Here is a 23,375-nt window from a genome sequence, read left to right as displayed (position 1 = left end):
GTTGTGAAGTCTAAACCTTTTGTGCATGTCACGTAGAACTTCAAGGCACGAGCAATGTCCAGTTAGTGCAAGGCCCTGTCAGCCGGTGAAAAAGGTTTCAAGAAAAAAACAAACAGGAAACACCAAAAGCTTGTTGAGGTGGAATTCCGATGGAACCTCCAGCATGAAAGAGGGGTGCGTCTGCAGCACCATCCTCAATTCATGGAAAGTCAGGTATGGTTGCTGCAGGATAGGGCCTGGATCTCACCCACCCTCCTGGCAGAGGTGATGGTCACAAGGAAAGCCATTTTCCATGAGAGGAACTTGAGAGGGGCCTGATGCATTGGCTCTAAGGAGGCCCCATGAGCCTCGTCAGAACCACGTTGAGGATCATCCTGCATTGGCACCGAGTGTGTTGATGAATCGTAGCAGGAGGAAACGCATACAGGAACAGGCCTTCCAATGGGAAGGAGAACACGTCCCCCATGCTCCTCGGTTGGTGGAATCTGCTGGCAAACCTCTTGCATTTGGAGTTTGCCGCCGAAAATAGATCGATCTGGGGCCTGCCCCACTTGATGAGGATGCAGTCCACCTGGTCCTGCCGAATGTTCCCATTTGTGGCAGCAGTGCTAAGGGAGTCTGCAATGGTGTTCTTGACTCCCGCTAGATGAAGAGGAACAAGGAACATCTCTTGTCTGATGGCACAGCGCCACAAGTCCTGCCCTTGCTTGGAGCGCACTGGGGATTGAGTGCCCCCCTGTTTCTTGATGTAGAACACTGTGGTGGTGTTGTCCATGAAGATCCTCACCACCTTGCCCTTCGGAGATGGAAGGAATGACTTGAGGGCCCAGACGACTGCCCGTAGCTCCAGGATGTTATGGAGATCCTTCTCCTCGGCGTGCAGACGTCCGATGTGGGCTCTCCAGCCTTCCAGGGAAGCGTCCGTGGTGACAGTCTCCTGGTATGGAGGGTTCTAAACTCTGTGCCCCAGGCGATGTTGGAGCGGATGCCCCACCACCATATCGCCCGACGGAACTCCTCGTCAAGCGGGATCTGGTCTGCGAAGCTTCCGGACACCTGTATCCACTCCTGAGTAGGTCGCATCTGTAGCTTGCAGAGCCAGATGAGGTAGATACAGGACGACATCATGCCGAGCAACGACTTGATGGTTTGCACCATGGCGGTCTTCATCGACAACAGCCGCTGCACCTTCTTCCCCTGAATGGTCGCTACCTTCTCTTGCGAGAGAAACGCCAGGCAGGACACTGTATTGAGTCTGGCTCTTAGGAACAGCGCATTCTGCAATGGTGTCAAGCAGGACTTTAGATAGTTGATGGAGAACCTCAGATCCGTCAATAGCTGGATGGTCGCTTCCCTGTGTCCAACAGCCAACTCTAACGAGTGGGCCCGGATGAGCCAGTCGTTGAGGTACCAGTGTACATGTATACCCATGGACGTAGATGGTCCGCCACCAGTGCCTGGCATTTCTTGAACACTCTGGGGGCGGACCTCAATCCGAAAAGTAGGGCCTTCCTTGAATTGCCACTTATCGTCAGAGCCGTGCAAGGGTTCTTCATGAGTGCCAGGCCCTCATCCCACACATTGTCCAGAAGGGGCACCGCCATGATTGCCTTCCTCCTGGACTCACTCCTCTGGTACAAGAAACCCTCCTTCCTGGTTTCTTCGGCCACAAGCTGAAAAAACTCAACGGCTCTGGTGATCATGGAATGGAACAACCCCACCTTATCCGGTGGGGATGCCCTAGGTGGAGCCTCCAAACTCGAAGACTCGCTGCCCGCTGTGATGATATCATCGTCGTCCATGGTCGTGGCTGTGGCCGTGTCCGTCCCCGTACCCATGTCTGGGTCTGCTGGGGCAGAGGGGGCCCGATGCAGAGGTGGAGGCTGAAATGGAGGCGTCGGATGACGCTTCCTTTTCTTAGTTGGAGGCTGAATGGGGGCATGGGGGACCAGAGGAACCAGGCTCAGTGGCATCCTTGTCTGGATCTCTGACACACCAAGGTGTTAAGGGGCGACAGAATGTCCAGGGACACATCCCTCGGCTGAGCTGGCGGGATCGGAAAACTAGGCCCTGCGCCATTGTCTCCATCATTGCGGTTGCTTCCGTTGTCCTCCTCTTCGAAGTCCTTGTGGACCGTGTGCTAGGACTCATCGTCCTCATTAACTGTGGCTGAGACCTCCATGGATTGTTCCACGGCCGTGGAGGGCTGTTTCAGGGCCTCTTCGCTCCCCTCCCTTTTTCCCCCCTGTGGGGCTTTAACCGGGGCCTGAGTCGATTTCTTCCCTTCTGGCGTGCCAGCACACTTTGCCAAAGTCACTGTGGCTGTGTTGCGCCTAGGGGGCAAGGATACTTTTTTGTGCTGCGTGGGCTACCCTCAAAGGGTTTGCTCCCTTAGCAGTCGTTAGAACAGCTGCAACCAACTCTATCATTGACAAAGTCTTAGCCCTTGCCCATTTGGCCTGCTTGGGCAGTTTGGCGTTGTTTTTCTCCTCCATCTGCGGCCTCTCGGATTTCTCCTGCAGTTTAGCCAGGGTAGACGATTTCCTTTTTGATGAGGAGCTTGATTGACGGCTGGCAATGGAGGAGGAAGGTGAGGTCGATCGCGCCATAACCGCCTTGGATGCACTTCCGTGGTGACCCCGGTGGACTCGGACTTGCGGTTCTTGGCCTGGCCTTGGGCTGCCACGGATGAGGCGCCCACAAAGAACTTAGGAAACTGATCCTCGGACCAGCCAGTCCTGGGTGAGGCATGACCCTGCTCGGGGCACGCAGCAGAGGCCTTAGCGTTAAACCATGCCGCCAGTCTAATGTGCCTGGCCTTCGTCGTCTTCTTGGAGAACCCCAGGCATATATCGCACTCCACCTCCATATGATCCGGATGCAGGCAGTAGAGACATTGCAGGTGCTGGTCTTCCACAAACACGTTCCATAGCCCACACTTGTTGTAGGGCTTGAAGAGGGACCTTCCCTCCTCCTTCATCATGGTCAGATGGCTCGAATTAGGCCCGATGGCTTTCTGGAAACTTTGACGATCTTCACCATTGAGGGGCACTGAAATTCACTGAAAACAGATCCCCTGCTGTCGGCAGTTGGAGAAAAGAGCACACAGGCTCTTTTGGAACAAAACTAGTACCCTTTTCTGTCAAAAACATGAAAAAACATAGAATGAGCTCAAACAGCAAACTCGAGGAGTCACAACACTGAAACGTGCAGTAATAATCTGAAGATGGCTTCCAGAGGAGGGGCTTAGGGAGAGGGCTGTCATTAGATGGGGGCACTATGACCCAAAGGACAGTGATTTGTTTAAAGGAGAAATACAGTTTGTAAGTGAAAGTGAAACAGTTATTTCTTTTACCAAAGATTCCCAGCCTGACAACTGGGAATATTCATGAGCATGTGAATCCATGCCAGACCCCATGCTGGAGAAATAACTATTTCTACACACACAGACAATTGAGTTGGGTGTCCCAATTGGAGCAAACCCTCCACTTCCCAATATTCACACAGGTCGAGTATCAGATCACACACAATTCTGGAACAATAACTTAAAGTGAAGGAAAAGATGTCATAATTCTTATATAGGCCTTATATGTTATATTTGAAAAGCCAGACCATTAGACTAAACTTCACTAGTCCAAACCCTGTCCAAGAATCAATGTCTCCAGTGGGCAAGGTGATTAAGTCAGTTCTTGGTTACATAAGGGATACTTTGTAAAAGTAATACTAACTGTCACATAGGGAAGAAAGGGTTCGATACAAGCGGTAGACCTAGAATCAGCCCAGGAATTCGTAATAGAGCAAAGCTGGATTTCCCTTGATGGAAAGGGGAAGCTTCTTATCCCAATGCACCAGCGGGACCAGAGGAAGGATGCCCAGACTTGGGTTCCATCACCAAAAGACAGGCACAGGTAGCTTCCTTATGGAAGTAAATGGAGGTAAAAGGAGTAATTTAACAGGTATACAGGCCAGCCCCTCAAACCTTGAATGAAGAAAAGAATACCACAAGGTAAATGAGGCACATTGAAGACAACTGTCTCATTGTCCAATGGTCACTACAGAGCAGGTCAGGGCGCAGGGGTCACGTTTGCTGTTGGAGTTGGGTACAGCCAAGTGCAGTTCCAATCTCTGGTTCCTAGAACCCTGGGTACACCACCAGATTGGACCTGGCGATTCCAATGAAGAAGGACCTCTGTGTCCAGAAAACTTGTTGAAGATGTAGCAGCTGAAGAATGAGGTTGAAAGGACCATGTTAGGGGTCAGCAGGCATGAAGAGGCAGGACTCGTGGACAGAGAGAATGCTCACACAGTTTTCAGCCTCAGGCCAAGATCCAATCCGTGCAGGGGAGATGACCTCTCTCCAGTGCATGCAGGCCAGATACAGACCAAGCGACTCTTCTGTGATCCAAAAGAAGAGGCTAGCAGAGTTGGACTCAGGACTAGTCCCCACTAGACCAAGGTAGCGAGGTACCAGGCACTCGTTTCCCCTGTCACAGAAGAGAAGGAGCTTCACCAGATGGTGGATACACTTGACCAATGTAGGTTTCAGCAGCAGACCTTGGGCGTCCTTCTGCAGTCTCTTCGTCTTTGGAAATTTGTAAACAACTAAACAATGGATCCAGATCTCCTCCTTAAATCCAAGATTTGAGGATGGGGTTAGCCCCAGTCCACCAATAGTAGGACCTGCAACAATCAACAACAGGCTGGCTATCCAATCCTGCATTGCCATCAGCCCAAACAAAGGCCCAGCAACTATGAGATCACTCTGGCTGGAAGGTGAATTGGGGACAGACAGCTGCTCCATCCAGTTCCAGCTTCACATACATTCATCATCTTCCCTGACTTCCTGCAAGAAGCTAGCTAAAGTGCATGACCACATATGGCCCTTCCCTACCAGACAGGAGAGACGGCTAAAGGACAGAACAACAAAGGGATGAACTTGAAAACACAAAGATGTGTCATCTTGGATCAACATTGTGCAGAAATTGGGTACCTCATTGTGGAAATACATGAGGTCACAGTAGTGTAGTCAGAAATAGTTAAAAGAGGCAACACTACACCAGACTAGCCATGTTGTGCTGAAGATTGCATCTTTAAAAGTATGCATATGGGGGACAGAAATCCCCGTGAACTACCTCAGTACAAGTGAACTGAGCAACAGATTGAGGTTGAAAAATACCTTACCCCCAAAGGCTCACCCAAGCCATTGGAAGATATGGTTGAGGCCCCACAGAAGTAAATGGGGAAGCTGAAAAAAGAAAATACTTTCCAAAAGTGAATGTGTGCGCACCAGACCCATACTCAAAGTGTGGTAGAAATTAAAGAAATGCGGGGGGTTTGAAAGGGCACTTCCTGATTTAGTGGCTTTGATTGTAGTGTGAAGGGAGAGCTATCCAGTATTGCCACATGCCGCCATCCTTCAGATAAACAAAAGAGTAGGAAAGGAGAGTGCAGATAACCATAAATGGGTGTAGCCGGATCTAGGAAGTGCCAGTTCGGAGAAGTGGTGCAACATGAAGGCCTTAATACGTGACCTTAGAAATAGAGGGGATGTAGACCACAAGAACCAGCAAGTTTGGATTTCCAAATAGATTCTGTCCTGATCTTTGCAAATAAGTGGGTTTTCCATCACATTGTCAAATTGGCAGTGAAGCTGTTAGATATGCAGCCCCAACTGATGGTCATTAACTCATTGAATAGCATGTTGATGTTAATTATCTCTCTCAAAGAAAAGCGTTACAGGGCTATGTCAACAGCATGTTTGAGCCAGCACTTTTAACCTCTATGATCTGGTAATTTGCACATTATTACTGTAACATTCAGAAAACCAATTTATTAGGTAAAAGAAAAGGATGAAGTGAGGAAAGAAAGAAAAAATGCAGGTGCTGCAAAGATTAGGTAAAAGTGAGTGAAGTCAGTAATTTGGAGTGCAAACTCAACTGATATGAGATAAAATGGAAAGAGTGTTAAGGTAAACAAGTGTTCAAAGGATGGAGGAGGGGTACATGGGGGTACTCCAGTGAGTGTGCCCTGTAATGGAAGAAGGCAAGAGAGCTAGTATTCTGTTTCTGAATGTACATAACCCTACGGGTAACAAACATATTGTACTTGTATGGAATCATTAGAACATCCTTATTAGCTAACTAGCAGTAAAATGACAACGTGTGATTTTAACATTCTTTACCCTTCCCAACTCTCGGAAGATGAAGTGGTCACAATTTGATATGAAGGATGACACATTGCAAAGAAAGGGTTCAAACCTCACGGTTAGATTCTCTGCTCAAGTCCTAGAAGTTTGTAAAGGAGAGTTGCTGGAGATACAATTGGATATTCAATCGATTTTCCAAAATCTCACGTTCATTGATTGATTATACAATCATCTCTATCCAGCACTTTATACAGACTTAGGCCATATTCAAAAACCCATATTTTTAAAAATGTGAAGGGCGTGTATCATCTCATCTTCATATGGCCCAAAAAAAGGTTTGCACCATTCACAATGGGCATTTGTATACACAAATCATGGAGGCATACATTCAGATCCTCCCCCTTCCAACCATTTGCGCAATTGCACAAAGCACGAGCTGAAGGGGGTATGTCTACACACTTTAAAGTGCATCTCATATTCACAAATGGGATGCACTTTCAAATGCACAGAAAATAGAGGCATTCCCCGGTGCCTTTAAGTAACGGGTGCAGAAGGATGTGTAAGACACTAGAAGGTCTTGGCCAATACTTCAGTTTTTTCTTTATGTGGCACAGCAGCTTTTTGTTACAGTACACATGACATGCACTCCCAGGATGAGGTGCTATGAGCCAATCATACATTAGTGAGTGGAGCGCACACCTAACACTAAAGCAAACAAGAGGCCTTGCCAGCGCATCATTTGGCCCGGTAACACACCACTCCAGAAATGTGGTCATCTTTGTGAATGAGTTGACCTGCACATTTCAAAAAATTGTCTATCTAAAAAAAACACATCCTCCCCATTGTGGACAGGAAGGTAAGTGGCTGTATGTTATTTAGAGTCACCCCTTGTTCTTCATCTAACGGTCGCAATCGAGATGAACTACAAAGGGACCTTGAATGCAAAGGGAGAAAAGTCAGGGCCAAGTAGACGTGGAAGTAAACTGGCTGGAGAGTCTGGGTGATCCACATTGGGATGCAGTCTGCAATGACTGGCGGATTTGATGAAAATTGTTTTGGATGTCTTACAAAGAACCTGGAGCGTATGATGGGTGGAAATGGTTTGATCAAGCGGGTCTCAGGAAGTGGAAGAAAAAGACCACAGGGTTTCAATCCCGAAATTCAGTGATACTACAGGATCCGAAATGTGCCTTCCACATCGTTAGCGGTATTTACGCAGAGAAGTGTAATCAAAGCTCTGCAAATAATTGAACACCGTCAAAGAAACCTTCTGAAGTTTGGCAGAAAAAGAAAATATTGCCATGCATGAGGGTCTTATGGAATTCCAGTTTATTTTAGCAGCTGACTAATTATCAGTCATCTAACATCTATAATGCTCAACATGTGAGGATCCCAGAAATTGAATGGCACAAACAGACTGACAAATTGCTGTTTAAAGAGAAATTTGAATTGCACATTTAAAGTATCTGTAGCTGAAATTAAAAATCTAATGGATGTCTTAAAGATGATTGGGCCTACATAATGTGTAAGATGTGCATAAGTAGTTTTAGAATTTTGGATTATGACAAAATCTGTGTGGTAGAAAATGGATGTAATTAGTTCAACAGCTGGTAGAATGATGTATTTTCTGAAACCTAACATTAAGAAATGTTGGTAGTTATGTAATGGAGTTTGTACTGGTCAATTTATTGTAAACTATGAACGTTAAAGCATTTGGTGATTTAACAACCAGTAAATACTGTTTAAAATAAATTGTAAGAAACCAAGGAAGATTTTCAGAAAACTAGCTTGAGTGTGCTTTGGAAACATGAACAGCTTTCCATTCATAGCTCAACCATCACTTGCAAATCTTGAACTGTACGGAGAGGCCGTATTGCTAACCACAACAGTCAGGGAAATACATAAACAAGGAGACCGCTGCTTCAAACTATAAAACTCTGAACTGTACCTTGGCTCTGGCCTCCCGAGTAGCCTCTGCTTCCGCGGCCATAGCCCTCTGCATTTGTATGGGGAGGCGGACATCCCGGATTTCCACACGATCCACTTTCACTCCCCAATCGTGAGTGGCATGATCAAGAATACCCTGTAAAGAAAAATGAATTCAGTAAGGAAAAATACCACTCCAGGGAAGGCTGAAAACGACTGTAGTGGTTTTTTTCAGTGAGGCCAATTGGTCATGTGTGCACTCAGAATTATACTCAAAATGATCAAACAAATATTAAGCTTGCCTTTACAATTCTTTAAATAGTTTTGAATATATATATGTGTTTCTAATGTCATTTAAAATAGTAGACCAATGTTGTTTAGATGTACAAAACCTCATTAGTGCTCCTCCAGAGATTGTAGTGACAATATTATAGTGTAAGACAACGTATAAAGACAAAAGAGATCAATCTGGATGGGTAAACTCACAATATGGGTAGGAAAGCAAACAATGTGCGTAATTCAGATTTAATTGGATGGACCGTCATGCTTTCCAATGGACACCGCCTCCCGTAGAGTTGCATCTCAAAAGCTTGCTAAAGTAATGTGAAGCAGCGGTGCTGTTTTCACGTTCACAAAACTTTATGAAAGTTTATAAACATGTGCTCAGGAAATGTATGGATGAAAAGACTAATCTTCAATTAAGTCACTGGAAAACATGTGAATTGACATGTATAATTGAATGTGAGACATACATAAAACATATGAGTGACTACGATTGCATATTTTTTATTAGTTCAACAATGCATCTGTAGATCATTTAGACTTTTGATGTAAATCACAGGAGCAATCCACAATTAATGTCCTACTTCACATATTATGTAATTTTCAATCATTATTTGATTGGTTATTTGAGCAAACACATAGGGCCTCATCACCAGTTGGGCTGTATCGTGCCTGGAATACCACTCGACTGCAATAGCCTTAGCATCCGGCGGTATTACCGCCGGATCACAGGTTGGGTGTTAACGGTAAATCCCCATTCCCCATTGGGTCCAATGGGGCGTTTCCGGTGCTAATACTAAGGGCTAATACAGCTGGCGGTAATAACACCAAAAACAGGGATTTGCACCACCAGAAACAAAAGCAAGAGGTAAAACAGCTGGGCCTAAGAAAGCTGCTACACAGGAGGATTAGGAAAAAAGAAAGGTTTTCAAGGACCATCGAAACTTCTCCAATTTTTCTTACTGCCTTAAATTTAGAGGGAGTGAGTTTCAGGTCTTATCTGAGCAGACAGTGTTAGGAATGTTTTCCATGTATGTGTATGTGAATGCTTTCCCTCAAGTTGTGAACCCCCAAACATTTTGCTTTTGTCTGACCATCCTAGCCTGACTTTTGCCAGTGGAGCCCAGCCTTCTGCTGTTCTCCACTTGGCTTTTGCTCATTTTGTTAAGGGGAAACTGACATGCCCTTCAGACTGTCAGTATTGGGAGACTTTCTTTCCCTAAGTCTTCCACTTTGCTGCCATTTCTTGGTAACTTTTTATCAGTGCACAATCTACCTTCCAGTACAGTGCGCTGGGGTATCTTTCTTTTTTAAGGCCATCGACAAGCTGGAAGGATTTTTGGTGAATGTACAAGTGTGTCCAGGTTGGTGCTGGTGGAAGCAGTTACTTTTTAAAGCATTTTCACTATTTTCAATGGTCCAAACAGCGTTTACTATGCTTGGCCCAGGACGGTGGCCAGTGCCTAAAATGGCCATGCCACAAAGTCCTTTGGCCATTTTGTCCCTTTGCCTTTCCCAGGTCGAGCCGACGCGGGAAATTTCTTATTTGGTTACGCAGACCACAGCGCAAACCGAGGCTTTCATGGGCTTCTTCATGCCTCGTGTGTGTGCACCCAGTATATGGGCTGGACCGGTCTAATTCCAAAACACATCCTGGGTGCCAGGATGTCTGGTGTGCTGGGGTGTCTGGGACCACTGTGGTTCATGATTGGTCCACGTCTGGGATGCTTGAATGTGAGCAGATCTATTGGTTGCCCAAGTATCCTTAACTGAAGAAACATGGAACCGCTGGTGACCCGCTGGAAGGTTTGGCACCATGACCCCGCTGTTGTCCCGTCGGAGACCCTGTTCCTCACCGATCACAAAAGGTCTTTACGGGCACTTCAAACCTTTGGAGTAGTGGGACTAACTACTCTCGGTTCCACCTTCTTAAGCTGCAAACAAGCCCCTTCGGAAGTGTTCCTGGACCGCCCAGTGAACTGACCAGCTCGTATGGAACCTTTGCTCTGGAATCATCCGCATCTCGCGTCTTGACTTGACACTTTGGGAATCGAAAGCTCTTAGAAGAAGGCACTCTCCCGCCGACCGTCGTACACCTAGCATTCCTAGGACTAGAACTAGGAAAGTCTGCCTGAAATCGAGCCTATGTGGTACCCATGTCGTCCTGCTGTGGTGATGAGCTTCGTGGGTGCCTTGCTGCTGTGCCCTCCAGTGCAGTAAGATGACCTGCAGTGGAACTGGCCCGTTCCCTTCCCCAGAAGCGGAGAAAAGGCCACTGTCCCGCCACAGACTAAAGTCCCGGAACGCAGCCCCTGAAAGCCGGAGAGACGCGCAACTGTCGGACTCGAACCTGCTAGCGAACTGGACTGGCGAAATTTGGTCCGGTCTGCATCGATGGTCGGTGAGTACTTGCAACACTTACTAGTGGCCCCTAGCGCATCCATAGACTTTTACGCATGAGTGCCCCCCCCCCCGGGCCACTCACCTTAGGTAGGGTAGCCTGAGCTACCATCCTATTCCAGATTCCTGGAAACCACTCTACCCTTTTGTGGAGACCCTCCTTGAATAGTGGAACTCTATTATTCATCACCTCACCCCCCCCCTTCCTGAGACACTACAGCTCCTTGGAGAGACCTGTTTTGTACTTTAAAGCACAATTGAGCGCTGTTACGATAATCGTACGTGATTCCTGAAGAATTGCTAAAGTATATTTGCACTGTTTGACCCTCTTCTGTTACAGGTTGCGGATCCATACTTGCTTAATATTGCTTTAGGAGAACAGTTAATGTATATATGTTCACTATTATAAGGTTGTGTTAGAATTGTTAATATTACTGAAGTTTCATCTTGTGTTTGATTTAAAAGGCCTTTTCATAAATGTATATATTTTTTTGATATTTACACATGACAGCGAAATTTGTGGTGTTGTTTACTGTGTGTGCTCATTGTGGGCCTTTGATCACTCTCACCCCTCCTGAGACCTAGTCTTGACCGCCGCCAATGCTACCTTAATTGGTCTGGCTTCTTCAGAAGGTTATCCTGTTCCAAGAAACTAGGCTGGCCTTCTGAACGTCTCCCCAACAGGTCAGAGTTCAGGAATCCATCTGAAGAGACAGTAAAGAATCTTCTGAGGCCGTTGCTGCATTTAAAACTTGGGCAATTAACTTGTACTAAGTACGATGAGCGCAAGGTTCAGGTTTGTTTGTAACGGGACACCAGAGATTTTAGGTAGAGAGAGACAGACCTGTGAAGGCATCGTTGGATCAAGGTGGCGACTTTGAAGTGTATATGCTCACGTACCGGAAGCCAATGCAGGTCCTTTCAATACTTAGAAATATGTATTCTCCTGGGTATTACTTTTATATTTTGAAAGGCATCGTTCTGAATAATTTGACATTTTCGAAGGCATGAGTTATTCACCCTGATCAGTAGAGCATTGCAGTAGTCCAACCTCGAGAGAATAATTGCGCTGGCTATGGTCACACAATTCTTCTCCGAGAGAAAATGTTGCATGTTTCTTAATAGCCAACGGTAATACGCGAAGTTCCAGGAGACCTGGGTTACAAGGGCTCCTGTGCTCAAGGATGGTTTGAGATAGATACCCAGTGTTTTTACTTTACTCAGTACTGAAATACTGCAGTTCTGAATTTTGAAGTTCAGGTAGTCAGGGCTCAATTTACTCCTAGCCTGTGTGGAGCCAAAAATCAATAATTCGGTTTTACCTAGATTGAGGCACATACAGCTATTGTCACATACAAGACTCAATTAGACTAAGTACGTTGGAGGTCATAGTCTCCGCTGGATGTATAGGTTGAAAAGGATAGGTGATATACAGGCTCCCTGAGGCATGTCGCACTTGATGGAAGCTGGTGGGGATGTCACATCCACCCAGCAGATTCTAGATATGCAATGCGTCAGGAAGGACTGGACCAACTCACTGGTCACCTTCGAGCAGTTGCCTACCTCTTCCAAGGTAAGGAGAAGGCGTTCATGATCGAGAAGGTTGAACTCTGCCAAAACGTCCAAAAGGATGTGCTGATGTGCTGGTCATAATTTCGTCAAGGCAGCCCTGGAGATCAGAAGGCTGTATCTTTTGGAAATTGCGTCCAGTAACCTTTTTCACAGGGCTGTTGGTTTTTCATAAGGGGGCCTGCAATTTGACATGCAACTCAATGAAATAGTGATCTGACCATAACTAATGGATGGTGCTGTCGACGTGTATGTCTAGATTTCTTGCCGCCACCCAGTCGAGCACGTTATTATTAGCTGTGGCATAGTCACTATTAAATACTTGGTGATCAATATTATTGAGGGCCAATTCCAACTCAAAGGCCTCCTTATCAGCAATGTTATTCCACCAGCGATTTAGATCGCCTAGGAATAAGGTAGAACAATTTGCTCTATTGAGTTTACCCAAGAGCTGTGCAATGTTCTCATTAAATCCTGGCATCTCTGAGGGCGGGAGATAAATCAGCATGAGGTTAAAGCGGCTACAGTGAGTTGTGGTAATTTTTAGATGTAGGATTTCACAATGTTGGCATTGACTCAGGGCTGTGAAGAATCTGAACTTCCTTTCAGCAATAATCGCCACACCTCCCTCGATTCTCTGTTCACAATTTCTACAGGAGATGGAGTATCCATCGGGTATGGCCAGGTCAATCATGGGCCCAATGGCCCCTGTGATCCATGTTTCAGTCAGGCAGAGAATATCCAGGTACCTATCAATGATATAGTCATGAATATCCCTGGCGTGTTTATTCAAGGATCAGGTATTCAGAAGGGCCCCTTGATTTGCAGGGAACCTCCTATATTGAAAGATTTAACAGGTTTACCAACCTAGGAAATTAATCCATTGCTGGGGTATTTGATCTGTTGGTGTGTTCCCTGGCTAGAGATGAACAAGGTTGTTTTAGAGATCTCCTGGCCCATACTGTCAGGGGCTTCATAAGGAGTGGGTACCTTATCTTGACCTAAGGTGATAGGTGGGTTGACAAATAAGCTGCTCAGTGGCACATCAGCAGCTTGGGAAGTTCTCATACTGATAAACAGCATAGCTGGCCTGTCTTCGTTGGACAAATGACAATGCAAGGGCTGTACATCATGTGTGATTGTGGCCTTGGAAGAACTGAGGTCAGGGGTTGAGCTTAGCGAGACATTCGATTTCAGTAGATATTTGTTTACTATTCCTAGGCGGTTCGCTTTTTGAGCTGCTAATAGCAAGTTCAAATTCTTTGTGTAGCCCATTTTAGCAATGGTAGTGAGGTAGCAGAGGGAAGTATGAGTAACTTATAGAATGATTGTCCATCTCCAAAGGAGACCAACTACCCAGCACCAGAACATAGGGTCTTTCAGCTGGTTTTAATCCACCTAGGACCATTGCGGTTTTATAAGAGAAAAGCTAAATAAACCTAGTAAAAGTACAGTAGTTACAGGGTCAAAACTCGCTTAATGTGTAAGAGTAATGCTGAGGCACGGCGAAGACAGGCTTGTTTCTGGTGTGCCAGCGCTGGTGCACCTGGACTCCAATTAAGATAATGCTTGGGCAGCTGGAAAGTGTAGTTTCCCGCCCAATAGCGTTCTACAACTTCCGAACAGGACAATTAATGCTCACAATGACTAACAATGTTCTCAGACACTTCACTAAGTAATTTAGATTTCAAAAGGGCACACAGTTAATGCAATTTTAGCTCGCAGTTTGCAATTCCAATCTAGGTATGTGTTCTCAATCAAATCTCACACAAGTATGAGCCTAGCTCATTCAGGAAAATAGCCTAAAGCCCAAGAGACACCCAAGAGGACTTTTGTCTATCTAGGATTTTGATGGGGTGCTTTCCATCCAATCCTGGTGAGGTTTTCGACTTACTGTTCAACTGGATTAATACTTTATTATCTCCCCACTTATTATTACATATGTACTTCAACTTTATGTTGTTCTTCTCACTTTGCATTTCCATTTTTTTTTAATCTTTTGACAAATATAAGTGTCTTTACGTCCACTTCCATCCCCTACATTTTTAAAGATTCACCATAAGCAGATTTATCAACCTTACGTTTTTCTAGTTCAAAATAATTTGAGTTCTACCCCGTGTGATTTATTCTGACTACTCAGAATTGTATGAAATTTTACTTTGTTCTCGTATTGTTGGTAGTATTTTGAAATACAGTCCACCTTTGATACTTTTAGTCCATCGATGATGCCATATCAATGTTATTCAGTTCTTGGAAATAGGTCTCACTTCATCCTTCACTCCATGGGATCTCCGATCTACCTTCTTTCGAAAAAGTGTTTCAGTGGGTGCCCTGGAAGCCGTGCTATTTCTATTTCAAATCTCATGCAGATACCCTTATATAATTCAGATATGTCAAGAATTACGTTTCACTTTCATTACTAAGCTTAAGTTGTGCAAGACCCCGTCCATCAGCTGGCATGTCGGAAAGGAAGATCATAATCTATATAGTCAGGTTATGGATTTGACAGGGGAGGAACCATTAGGAAACAGAGAAAAACCTGTTGTGAAGATCATACACTTCCAAAGTTATTCAAATAGTAAATGAGAAATACACAAAGATCCTAATGGAGTGGGACTAGTTCAAAAATAATTCCCTGTGGCCTATGTAAGTGATGGACATCTGCAAAGAGGACCGATTCTTAGTAATGTTAACAGACTTCCTTTCATCCCAACTTCAAATTGCATGTGCGCGGTATGTTACATCAGAAAACTGTAAGTGAAAGGCCTGTGGTTTTAGCTTTTCTAGAGCCAACCCCCATTTTTATGGGCATAGAGGAACGGGTGCAGATTGTGGCAGATTAACTTACTTCAGAAATCAAAGACCATACAATTATCACCCACATCAAAAACCGTCACACTGGTACTACTATGAGAAATAAACTGTGGGCTTATTTTTTTTAAAACAAGTTTCCTCTAGCTCTCACCTGTGTATCTTGCACCACCACCTGTTCTCTCCAATTTCTCACCCAATCCTTATCACTGTGTACCCAAAACAAATCTGCCATAATATAGGCTAGTCTAACTCCTTTTGTGTTACCCCCCTCCAGCTTCCACTTTCCTAATCCCCTCCATCAACTGAACCCTCCCAACTCTCCAATTTATTAACTTCTCCATTTCCTTTTTTCCAGCCTCACATGATCCACCATTTATCTCCTATTTCTCTCATGTGCTCCAATTTCTCACATCTTTGCCAGGGCATCTATGTCCCTCTACAGCTTTCCAATCCCTCAACCTTTCATGCTTGCACATCATTTGTTTCTCCCTTCATTCTCCACCTCAAACTCTTTTCACTGGCCTCTACACATTTCCTCGTTTCGTTTTCGCCCCTTCACCTTCTCTGCCTGTGTCCCTGTATTTCTTGCTTTCCTTTGAACCATACAACTCTGCATCTGCCCCTCAAGCTCATCCATCTCACATGGCATTGTTAGTGTTAGCACATTCACCCAGCCTCTTTTTGGAGAGTCCTGTTTGCACCATAGCAGACAGAAGTAGGCAACTGACAGCAGAGATGAGCAAAAGGCATACAACCTTCAGTGTGCAGACCAAACACACCTCTATGATCTGTTGCTTTTGTTAATTAATGAAGAATAGGAGGTACATTCCTCTCCGAATCCTGGAATTGTGATCCACTCCCTCAAAAACCCAAAGAAGAACATGGACTAATTGTGCTGACTTCGGTGTGAAGAGAGAAATGCAAATAAATGTGCATTAAGTATGTTGATAGGAAATGTCATTGCAAGATGACATAATGTAGTTATGGAAAGTGTTTTCATTTGTAAAACTCCGCCTCAAATGAGTTGAGAACTAGAAACCATTTTAAATGGTGTGTATTCAAGTACAATGGAAGTGATCATGTTTGGAAATAAGTATGTATTTAGTCACATGTTTGAAACTTCTGCACCAACACAATTATTTAGAGGAATACCTCACTGCCAACATTAAAGCACACTGATAAAGGCCACTTTCATTTTACCACTGTTAAGAATTATTATAATTATTGAGGTATTCTTTAGCACAGCCATACTTTTGGTAAGCAACAAAAAGCTTTACAAGTATAGGGGGAAGTGCAATGCGGTGGAAGCAGTTCGTAAGGAATCAATACAAGGGAAAATGGAGCTAATAATGGGAAGGGCAGGCAATTACACAGCAAGGGATCTAGGAGAATTCACGTGAGAAAACAGGTAGGAAAAGATCACCCAGTCTCGGGATAGGTGGGGAGAAGAGTGGGGGTGGAGCTAGGTAATACAGAGGAACGATTCCTTGAAGAGTAGGGTGTGCGCTCCTTCCTGAAATGTAGACTTGAGTGGGCAACTCTGGGGTTGAAGTGGAAGATGTTATCAAGTCTGGGGCATAGACTGAGAAGGCCTGTCTTCTAGTTCTTTCCTTCCTGTACCAATAGGTTTCATGTATGCACAAGTCTGCTGGCTTCTGATGGATCGTACACCTCTGGAGATGCTGAGCTTTGCAGTATGGTAGCATGGAGATTTGAGGGCCTTGTAGACTGTCATGGTGCATACTCCCAAACATCAGGAGCTGACGGGCCTACCCGAGTTACTGGCACCCATAAGGGCTTATAAAGCCCCAAAATGTTGTCTTAGGACTTCCTGAACTCATTCCTGGCACCATTGGCGCCAGGCCATAGTATTATATCTGGTAGTAAACTGCATGGGACTATATACAGCCCAGCCTAATGGGGCTGAGCCATCCAGCCTACCCTGGGTGAGGCTAAGGGACTACTTTACCTGGGATTACTAGTGCAGGGTGAGGCTGGAGGGGGTGTCTAGTCAAATGGTCGACACAGTTTGGTCGACAGGACAAATGATTGCATTTTTTTTTTAGTTATATATATTTTTTTAGGTTTTCGTTCAGAGAAAAAAAGGTTTTTTAGCAAAAAAAAAAGGGGGTTAGGAGGGACTCCACCCCCCCAAAAACAAAAAAGTGAAAAAAAAAATAAATAAAATTTGATCATTTGACCTGTCGACCTTTTGGTGTCGACCATTTGTCCTGTCGACCATTTAGATTCGACCAGTTGACCTACAACCGCTGGAGGGACTACTTTACCTGGGACTACTTGCAAGGCTATTTAAACCACACCCTACAGACAGGACACGCTTTGCGTTATTCTGCACTCCTGCAGCGTAACGCTCACCGTGTCTGCACAGCTCCTGTACCCGATCTTCAACTGCCACACCTGTCCTGGGATTACAATCCATCGGCATCTGTGAAGAAGGGAAAGAAAGGAACAGGAATTAGAACAGCGATTGAGGCCTTACCTGAAGCAGTCCATCTGATAGGCCGCGCCTTCAGCTGCTCTCCGGATTGTCGCACCTGCAGAAAAGAAGGCATTTGTATGAAGAGCCAATACTCACCCGGAGACTGCTTTCTTCTAGGATTCCATTGAAGCGGTTCATCCAAATCGTCGCTCTGGAGCCGCGCCGCACCTGCATTGCAGAAAAAGAAAAGAACAGCAGGTTAGTCGCACACGGGAAAGAAACCATTTAAAAGACATTCAGTGCCACACACTCGCGCCAACACTCACTCGCAAGAAATCTGCTCAGCGTCGTAGGAAGAGGCAAATCTTCATCAGAAAACCACCCAAGGCCGCGCCTGAAAGAAATTAAGAACAACAGTGAGAACTTGGGCAATAAGGACATTAAGCAAACTATACCAAGCATCTATTAGCATAGAGACTTACTTACTGAGTGAAGCTGTTCAAGACTCTGCTACAGCCCCGCAGGATCAGTGAAGCAACTTGATCCAGGAAGAGGCTGAACATATCGCGCCCCTGCTAGAGATTGCAGGACGGAGAGCCCACCATTAAAAAACCCAAGGTGAGGCATAAACAGAGAGGGGCACTAGGAGGTTACGGGAGGTGGGGGCCAAACCCTCTCCTCACGGCTGGCTAATATCTTGTTTCGACATTTTAGACAAACGCTTCCTGGGAAGTGATAGTGAGGGAGAAGACGCACGCAAGCATCATCACTCAGCCCCGTGCAACGTGAGTGCAGATGTCATTCGTACAGCTTCGTGCGACGCCCCTGTGGAGACCAGGTGAGCGTGACATAGACGATACTGTAGTGATACACAAAATTGCAAATTTGCCAATCAGGGCTTTAGATGACAGCATTAGCCGCTGAAAGCCAATAGTTTATTCAAAGTATGTGCCAAAAATGCTGACAGTAGTCTGTTGTAGCACTTCCATTACGCAGTAGTGAGATACAAGGAATATGCAGGCCTAGTAGGGGTGGTAGGTCACATTATGCATTGTAGATAGACAGGCAGGGCGAAGGCCCCAGCACTGTAGCTAATAGACATTATTGGAGTGTTTGGAACATTATGGCACCTATATAGCGCTTAGATAGCCAATCTTAAGCGCTATGAACCCTAAGCTATGAGTGCATGCCTTTTAGAGCTTGCTCACATGGGGTTAATTCATCTCGGCTTCTCTTAGAATATTCTGCCTTTCTAACTGTAGCCCTGCATGGCTTCGTAAACTAATCTTCCTTTCTCTGGGAAGGCACTGATAAGACATTCCTGAGCTTTCGCGCAGATGGGCTCCAAGCAGGGAGGGGCACAGAAAAGGAGCACAGTGGAAATTCACAGAGTTGGGTTTTTCCATGTGCAAGCCTATATTTTGCACTGGGAAAGTTCTGGAACTGTGCGTCATGGACTGACAGCACGAGATTATAAAAATGCATGCCCACATGACTCAGGTGGGAGATCGATCTGTGGACTTGGTTCGAGCAAGATCAAGTGTCCGGAATTTGTGGCTCTGTCGGCACCCTGCAGCGCTGTCCTCTGAGCGGGGCTTGTTACAGCTAGCTTATGAGGGCCAGGGTCTCCCAGTGCTGATTGAAGGGGCGTAAGACTGTGTTTCTCTATGTTTCTCTAAGTTCTATGTTTCTCTATATTCTTCTCTAACTTGAATCCCAAGATGTTGCTGAAATTCACTGTTTAGAATAAATACTAAAACTTTTTGAAGGTGTCATTTGTCACTAGCATGAGTTCACTGCTCGGCACAATAGAACCTGTATTTTGGGCTGAATTGGGTAATTTTTGCTCTAAGGGCTGGTCCCGAGGAAGATTTTCCCAATATCAAGACATTAGGTGGCAGCGGTGGGATTTATGCAGAGCAGTGCCTTGCTGTGAAATGACAAATTGTGTGAGAGAACACAGTGCAGAGTGATGAGCAGGCTGTCGCATTTCCTTGGTGGTCTCACTGCAGCTCTGAGACACAAAAGACAGCAACGTTGTGTCGGCTTGCCGTGGCCGATAGCTTGTGTGGTTAAGACTCCCTTCAGTAAATCAGTCGTGACTGACTTATTGCTTGGGAATGGAGCCAGGGAGCACATGGCGATAAACAAGCGGGAAATGGCTTTGTTTAAAGCGCTCCGATGAATGGTCAAGAAAGATTTATGTTCAATTAGGAAAGAATTTTATCATGCGGTTTCCCCAGTTTAAAGTTGTAATTTGAAATGCAAAGTGAGACGGAGTTCTCAACTCTATTCTGTCATGAGGGCAGGAAAATAGTTGCAAGGATTTGACATGCAAATTGTGAATAGTAATTCAACCATTGACTCAGCCCCAGTGTGCTAGCAAGTGGGGGGCTGTAATGTAAGGAGGCGAAGGTTTGCTTTTTTTAATGTATGCTTTTGAAGTGCTCACATTCCTGAAGAAAACGTGGAAATGAGCCGTGTTTAGTAGAAAGAGTAACATCTGTGTTGAGAGCCTAAAGGGTTTGTTTTTCTTTTGGCAACTGTAAATTCCATGTGCTGGTGGTGCATTCTGTTTAAAGGAAACACACTAAAATGGCTACATTGCATTTTAGCTGTGCCATGCTTACAATGGGTGAGAGACTCACTTAAAAAAGAAAGTGAGTGAATGGTATTTGGATTTTCGATTTTTGTGTATTGATTTGGAATTGCAGAATCAATTTGCAATGGTTGGGGGGAAAAGACAATTTATATTTTTCTAAATTGCGCCTGGAGTATTTTGACTGTTCCCACACTATGCCATGGATTTGTACTGTTGCGTTATAAGTGATGTATGTTTTGGAAATAGTGACCTGTTGACTGTGATACATGGTGAAAAATGTTGTTGACACATTAACAGCCCACAAGCAATATAGAGTGTGGGTTGCTCTTGCAGGAAAAAAAAACGTGTAGGGAACTGCACTACACATGGCATGTTTTAAATGCACTGAAATAAGTGGTTATATTCTGGCAATGGTACAACAGAATGAAAAATCTGTGTGTGATAAGACAGCACAAAGATTTAGTGGGTTGCGGGTTCTTTTGAAAGATCGCACATTGCATTGGAGTGAGTTTGTGAAGCCAAACTACAAGGTTACGAGGAAAAAAAAAAAATGTATGCCTTTAAATGGGACATTGATCAGGTTCAAAACAGGCTAAAAGACGCTTTGACATTTTGCTAAATTACATGGAGTAGAATCTGATGACAAGAAAAAGTGCATCTTTTGAAAATAAGAGTCTTGCTGTGTAGAGCTTGTGCCTTGAAGATAACTTGCACTGTCTTGGGCGAGGTGCGCGAGGAAAAAAAAAACTGTTGGAGAAAGGCAGAAAAGCAGAATACTGCGCTGCTGTTCAGTGAAATGGTGTTTACAGAAGCTGGCAGATATGGGAGCTTTTCTGAGTTGCTGAAAGCAGTGCAGGAAACAGTTAATCTGAATGAACTGTCTGAACCTAGTGCCTTTCATTGAAGCCGCCACAGTTTAAGAGTTATAGGCAAAGAGATAAGTTTGATGCTTGCTCATGGCGCTGCCATGTGCACAGGAAAGATAAACAATGACATTCCTGCATTCCATCCCCTGTGAGAGACACCGTCAGTGTGAGCAAAAACTGAGGAGGGGGTGCAAAGACAGAATGCTGAAACAGAACTGAAGGCAATAATTGCTGTGAGTGAGAAAATGAAAAAGAGCGCAATCTACCTTACACATGCTGATGTACGCATGCTGACACTGGCATGCAATAAAGGAGCTGATCAGAAGTAAAGAATTTGCCCAGTATTAACACTGGAAGGAAAACAAACGCTGCATGCAGGATGGCAGACGGGCACATCGCATCTGAACATTTGGGGAACCTGTGCATCTGTGAATGGGCTAAGAAAAAACAGCTGCCCATTTCAAGAGACATTGCCGTGCAAGCTGCATCCCCATGCGCCATGTGATGTGAAGTACAGCGACATTGCCGTGCAAGCTGCATCCCAGTGCTCCATGTGATGTGAACTGAAGTAAAGCGCTGTGCACTGGAGAAGAAACCTCTAGGCGCTTTGAGAAGTGAAAATACACAGCTGGCAAAAATGCAAGCTACATTGCCAGGGCTGGAGTAACTGACGAAGACATTATGGCGTTCCAGATGGAAGCAAAACTGACAAAGGTATCCGTTTTGCAAGAGACAACATGCAGAGCGGGGCTTTGGAGTATAACATGAACACTGCACATTAGCCATGATCCAGAAGCCTCACGGCTTAGTGCAAGAATGAATGATTTGTTGAAGCAAATAAAGGAACTGATTCAGACTATCGCGCTCAAAGGGGTGGCCCAAGAAATCAGCAGACACCCTTTGGGAAAATGACAAGTGGAAAACCAGAGGCTTGAAAGACACTAGCTGTATGGAGAAAAATAAACAAAGCTGCTTGTGCAACTGCAGGCGGTATTGGACTGGAAGACTTTACCTTTGAAAAATGGAGTGATGCCAGCAGGGCAACCTAAATCAAGATCATGAAACACTGGAAGCAAGTTGGCACCTGGCATTCGTGATCACTCTGGTGACAAAGAAAAGCATTGATCCATTGAGAAGTGCGACCTGGGTACTTATTATATGGCTTTTGTAAAATCACAGATCAGTCTGAGGTACCATTGACCAACTATGATCGCATTGCACAAATGAGTTTGTGATTTGGCAATTACACCCCGTATGGTTGAGTGTAAATAAGCTCCCAGTAACATGCAGAAGGGTGACCAATAATTGTGGTAGCAATGATAAAGTGTGTAGTTACCTGATGAGACTTCTGATGGTGGGGGTGGTGTTAAGGGAAGGGGTGGATAACGCTGATATTGGAATTTTGATGACATCCTAACATGAAGAATAATGACATTGTACTTTTGATGAAATCCTAACATTTCTGTTTGTATTTTGCCTAGGCAAAAAACCAAGACAGTTGCGTGCCATGATTGGGGTAGATGTGTGCAATTTGCGGGTGACACTGATCAGCCAAGCAGACGCATTCTCAGAGAAAGCGAGTCACTGCGTGATGATATGTGAACTTTGAACCTGTCCTGCAGCGCACTCAATGCTGCTAACATGCATGACGTATGAGGACATTTGTTCTGCAACCTGCGAGAGGTGTTCAACAGAGTAATAACTTTTGCTGAACTGGCACGGTGCAGACTTGGCTAGTTATCAAATATTTGATGCTGCACATTGAAATGATTCAGTTGCTGGAAATAACCTGGTTGATATGTTTTGCCTTTCTTGTTTAAAGGACTGTGGACAATGGGTTGTGGATTGTGACATCATGCACCACAAACAGCTGTGTGACACAGCACTTGAATGCTAACACATTGAAAAATGGTTTTTAAATGCATTTTTGAGATGAATCTGAAAAAACGAAATGTTTTGCTCTTCCAACTGAATTGCTTTAACCAGAGATGCTTTGCTTTGAAGAAAAAAGAAAACTACTACGTTGCACGTAGGCAGGAAAATGATTTATGAATTGTGTGGGCAGCAGGATTATGCAAGCAGGAGCGTAATTTATTTTGAGATAAAATGAGTGCGCACACCAAAGTCAGCTGTGCGTTTGTTAAGGTTCTTAATTGGAAGTAATGCTGCCAAGTGTGTGAGCTCTAATTTGAGATGGTAACCTTTGAAACACTGGATACTTTTACAGCTAGCCTTAAGGCGGGTAAATGAAACCATGACGGACTTGATATTTGATTTTATAACACAGTGTGTGACACGGTTTTTGTTAAACCAACCAGTTTCATGTTTTTG

General features: G+C 44.8%; 1 protein-coding gene across 1 annotated transcript in view; it reads right to left on the bottom strand.

Moving 5' to 3' along the window:
* Positions 1-23,375, bottom strand: part of STOML3 (stomatin like 3) — a 355,332-nt gene that overhangs the window by 90,319 nt on the left and 241,638 nt on the right. The window contains exon 7 of the mRNA XM_069639736.1: positions 8,094-8,228. Within this exon, the coding sequence (XP_069495837.1) occupies positions 8,094-8,228 (135 nt within the window). The remainder of the gene's footprint in view (positions 1-8,093; positions 8,229-23,375) is intronic.

Source organism: Ambystoma mexicanum, chromosome 7q (genome assembly GCF_040938575.1).
Source record: "Ambystoma mexicanum isolate Mex_15411 chromosome 7q, UKY_AmexF1_1, whole genome shotgun sequence".
Lineage (NCBI taxonomy): Eukaryota > Metazoa > Chordata > Amphibia > Caudata > Ambystomatidae > Ambystoma > Ambystoma mexicanum.
The sequence above is the reverse complement of the archived record's forward strand: the minus strand, read 5'-3'. Positions and strand labels throughout refer to the sequence as shown.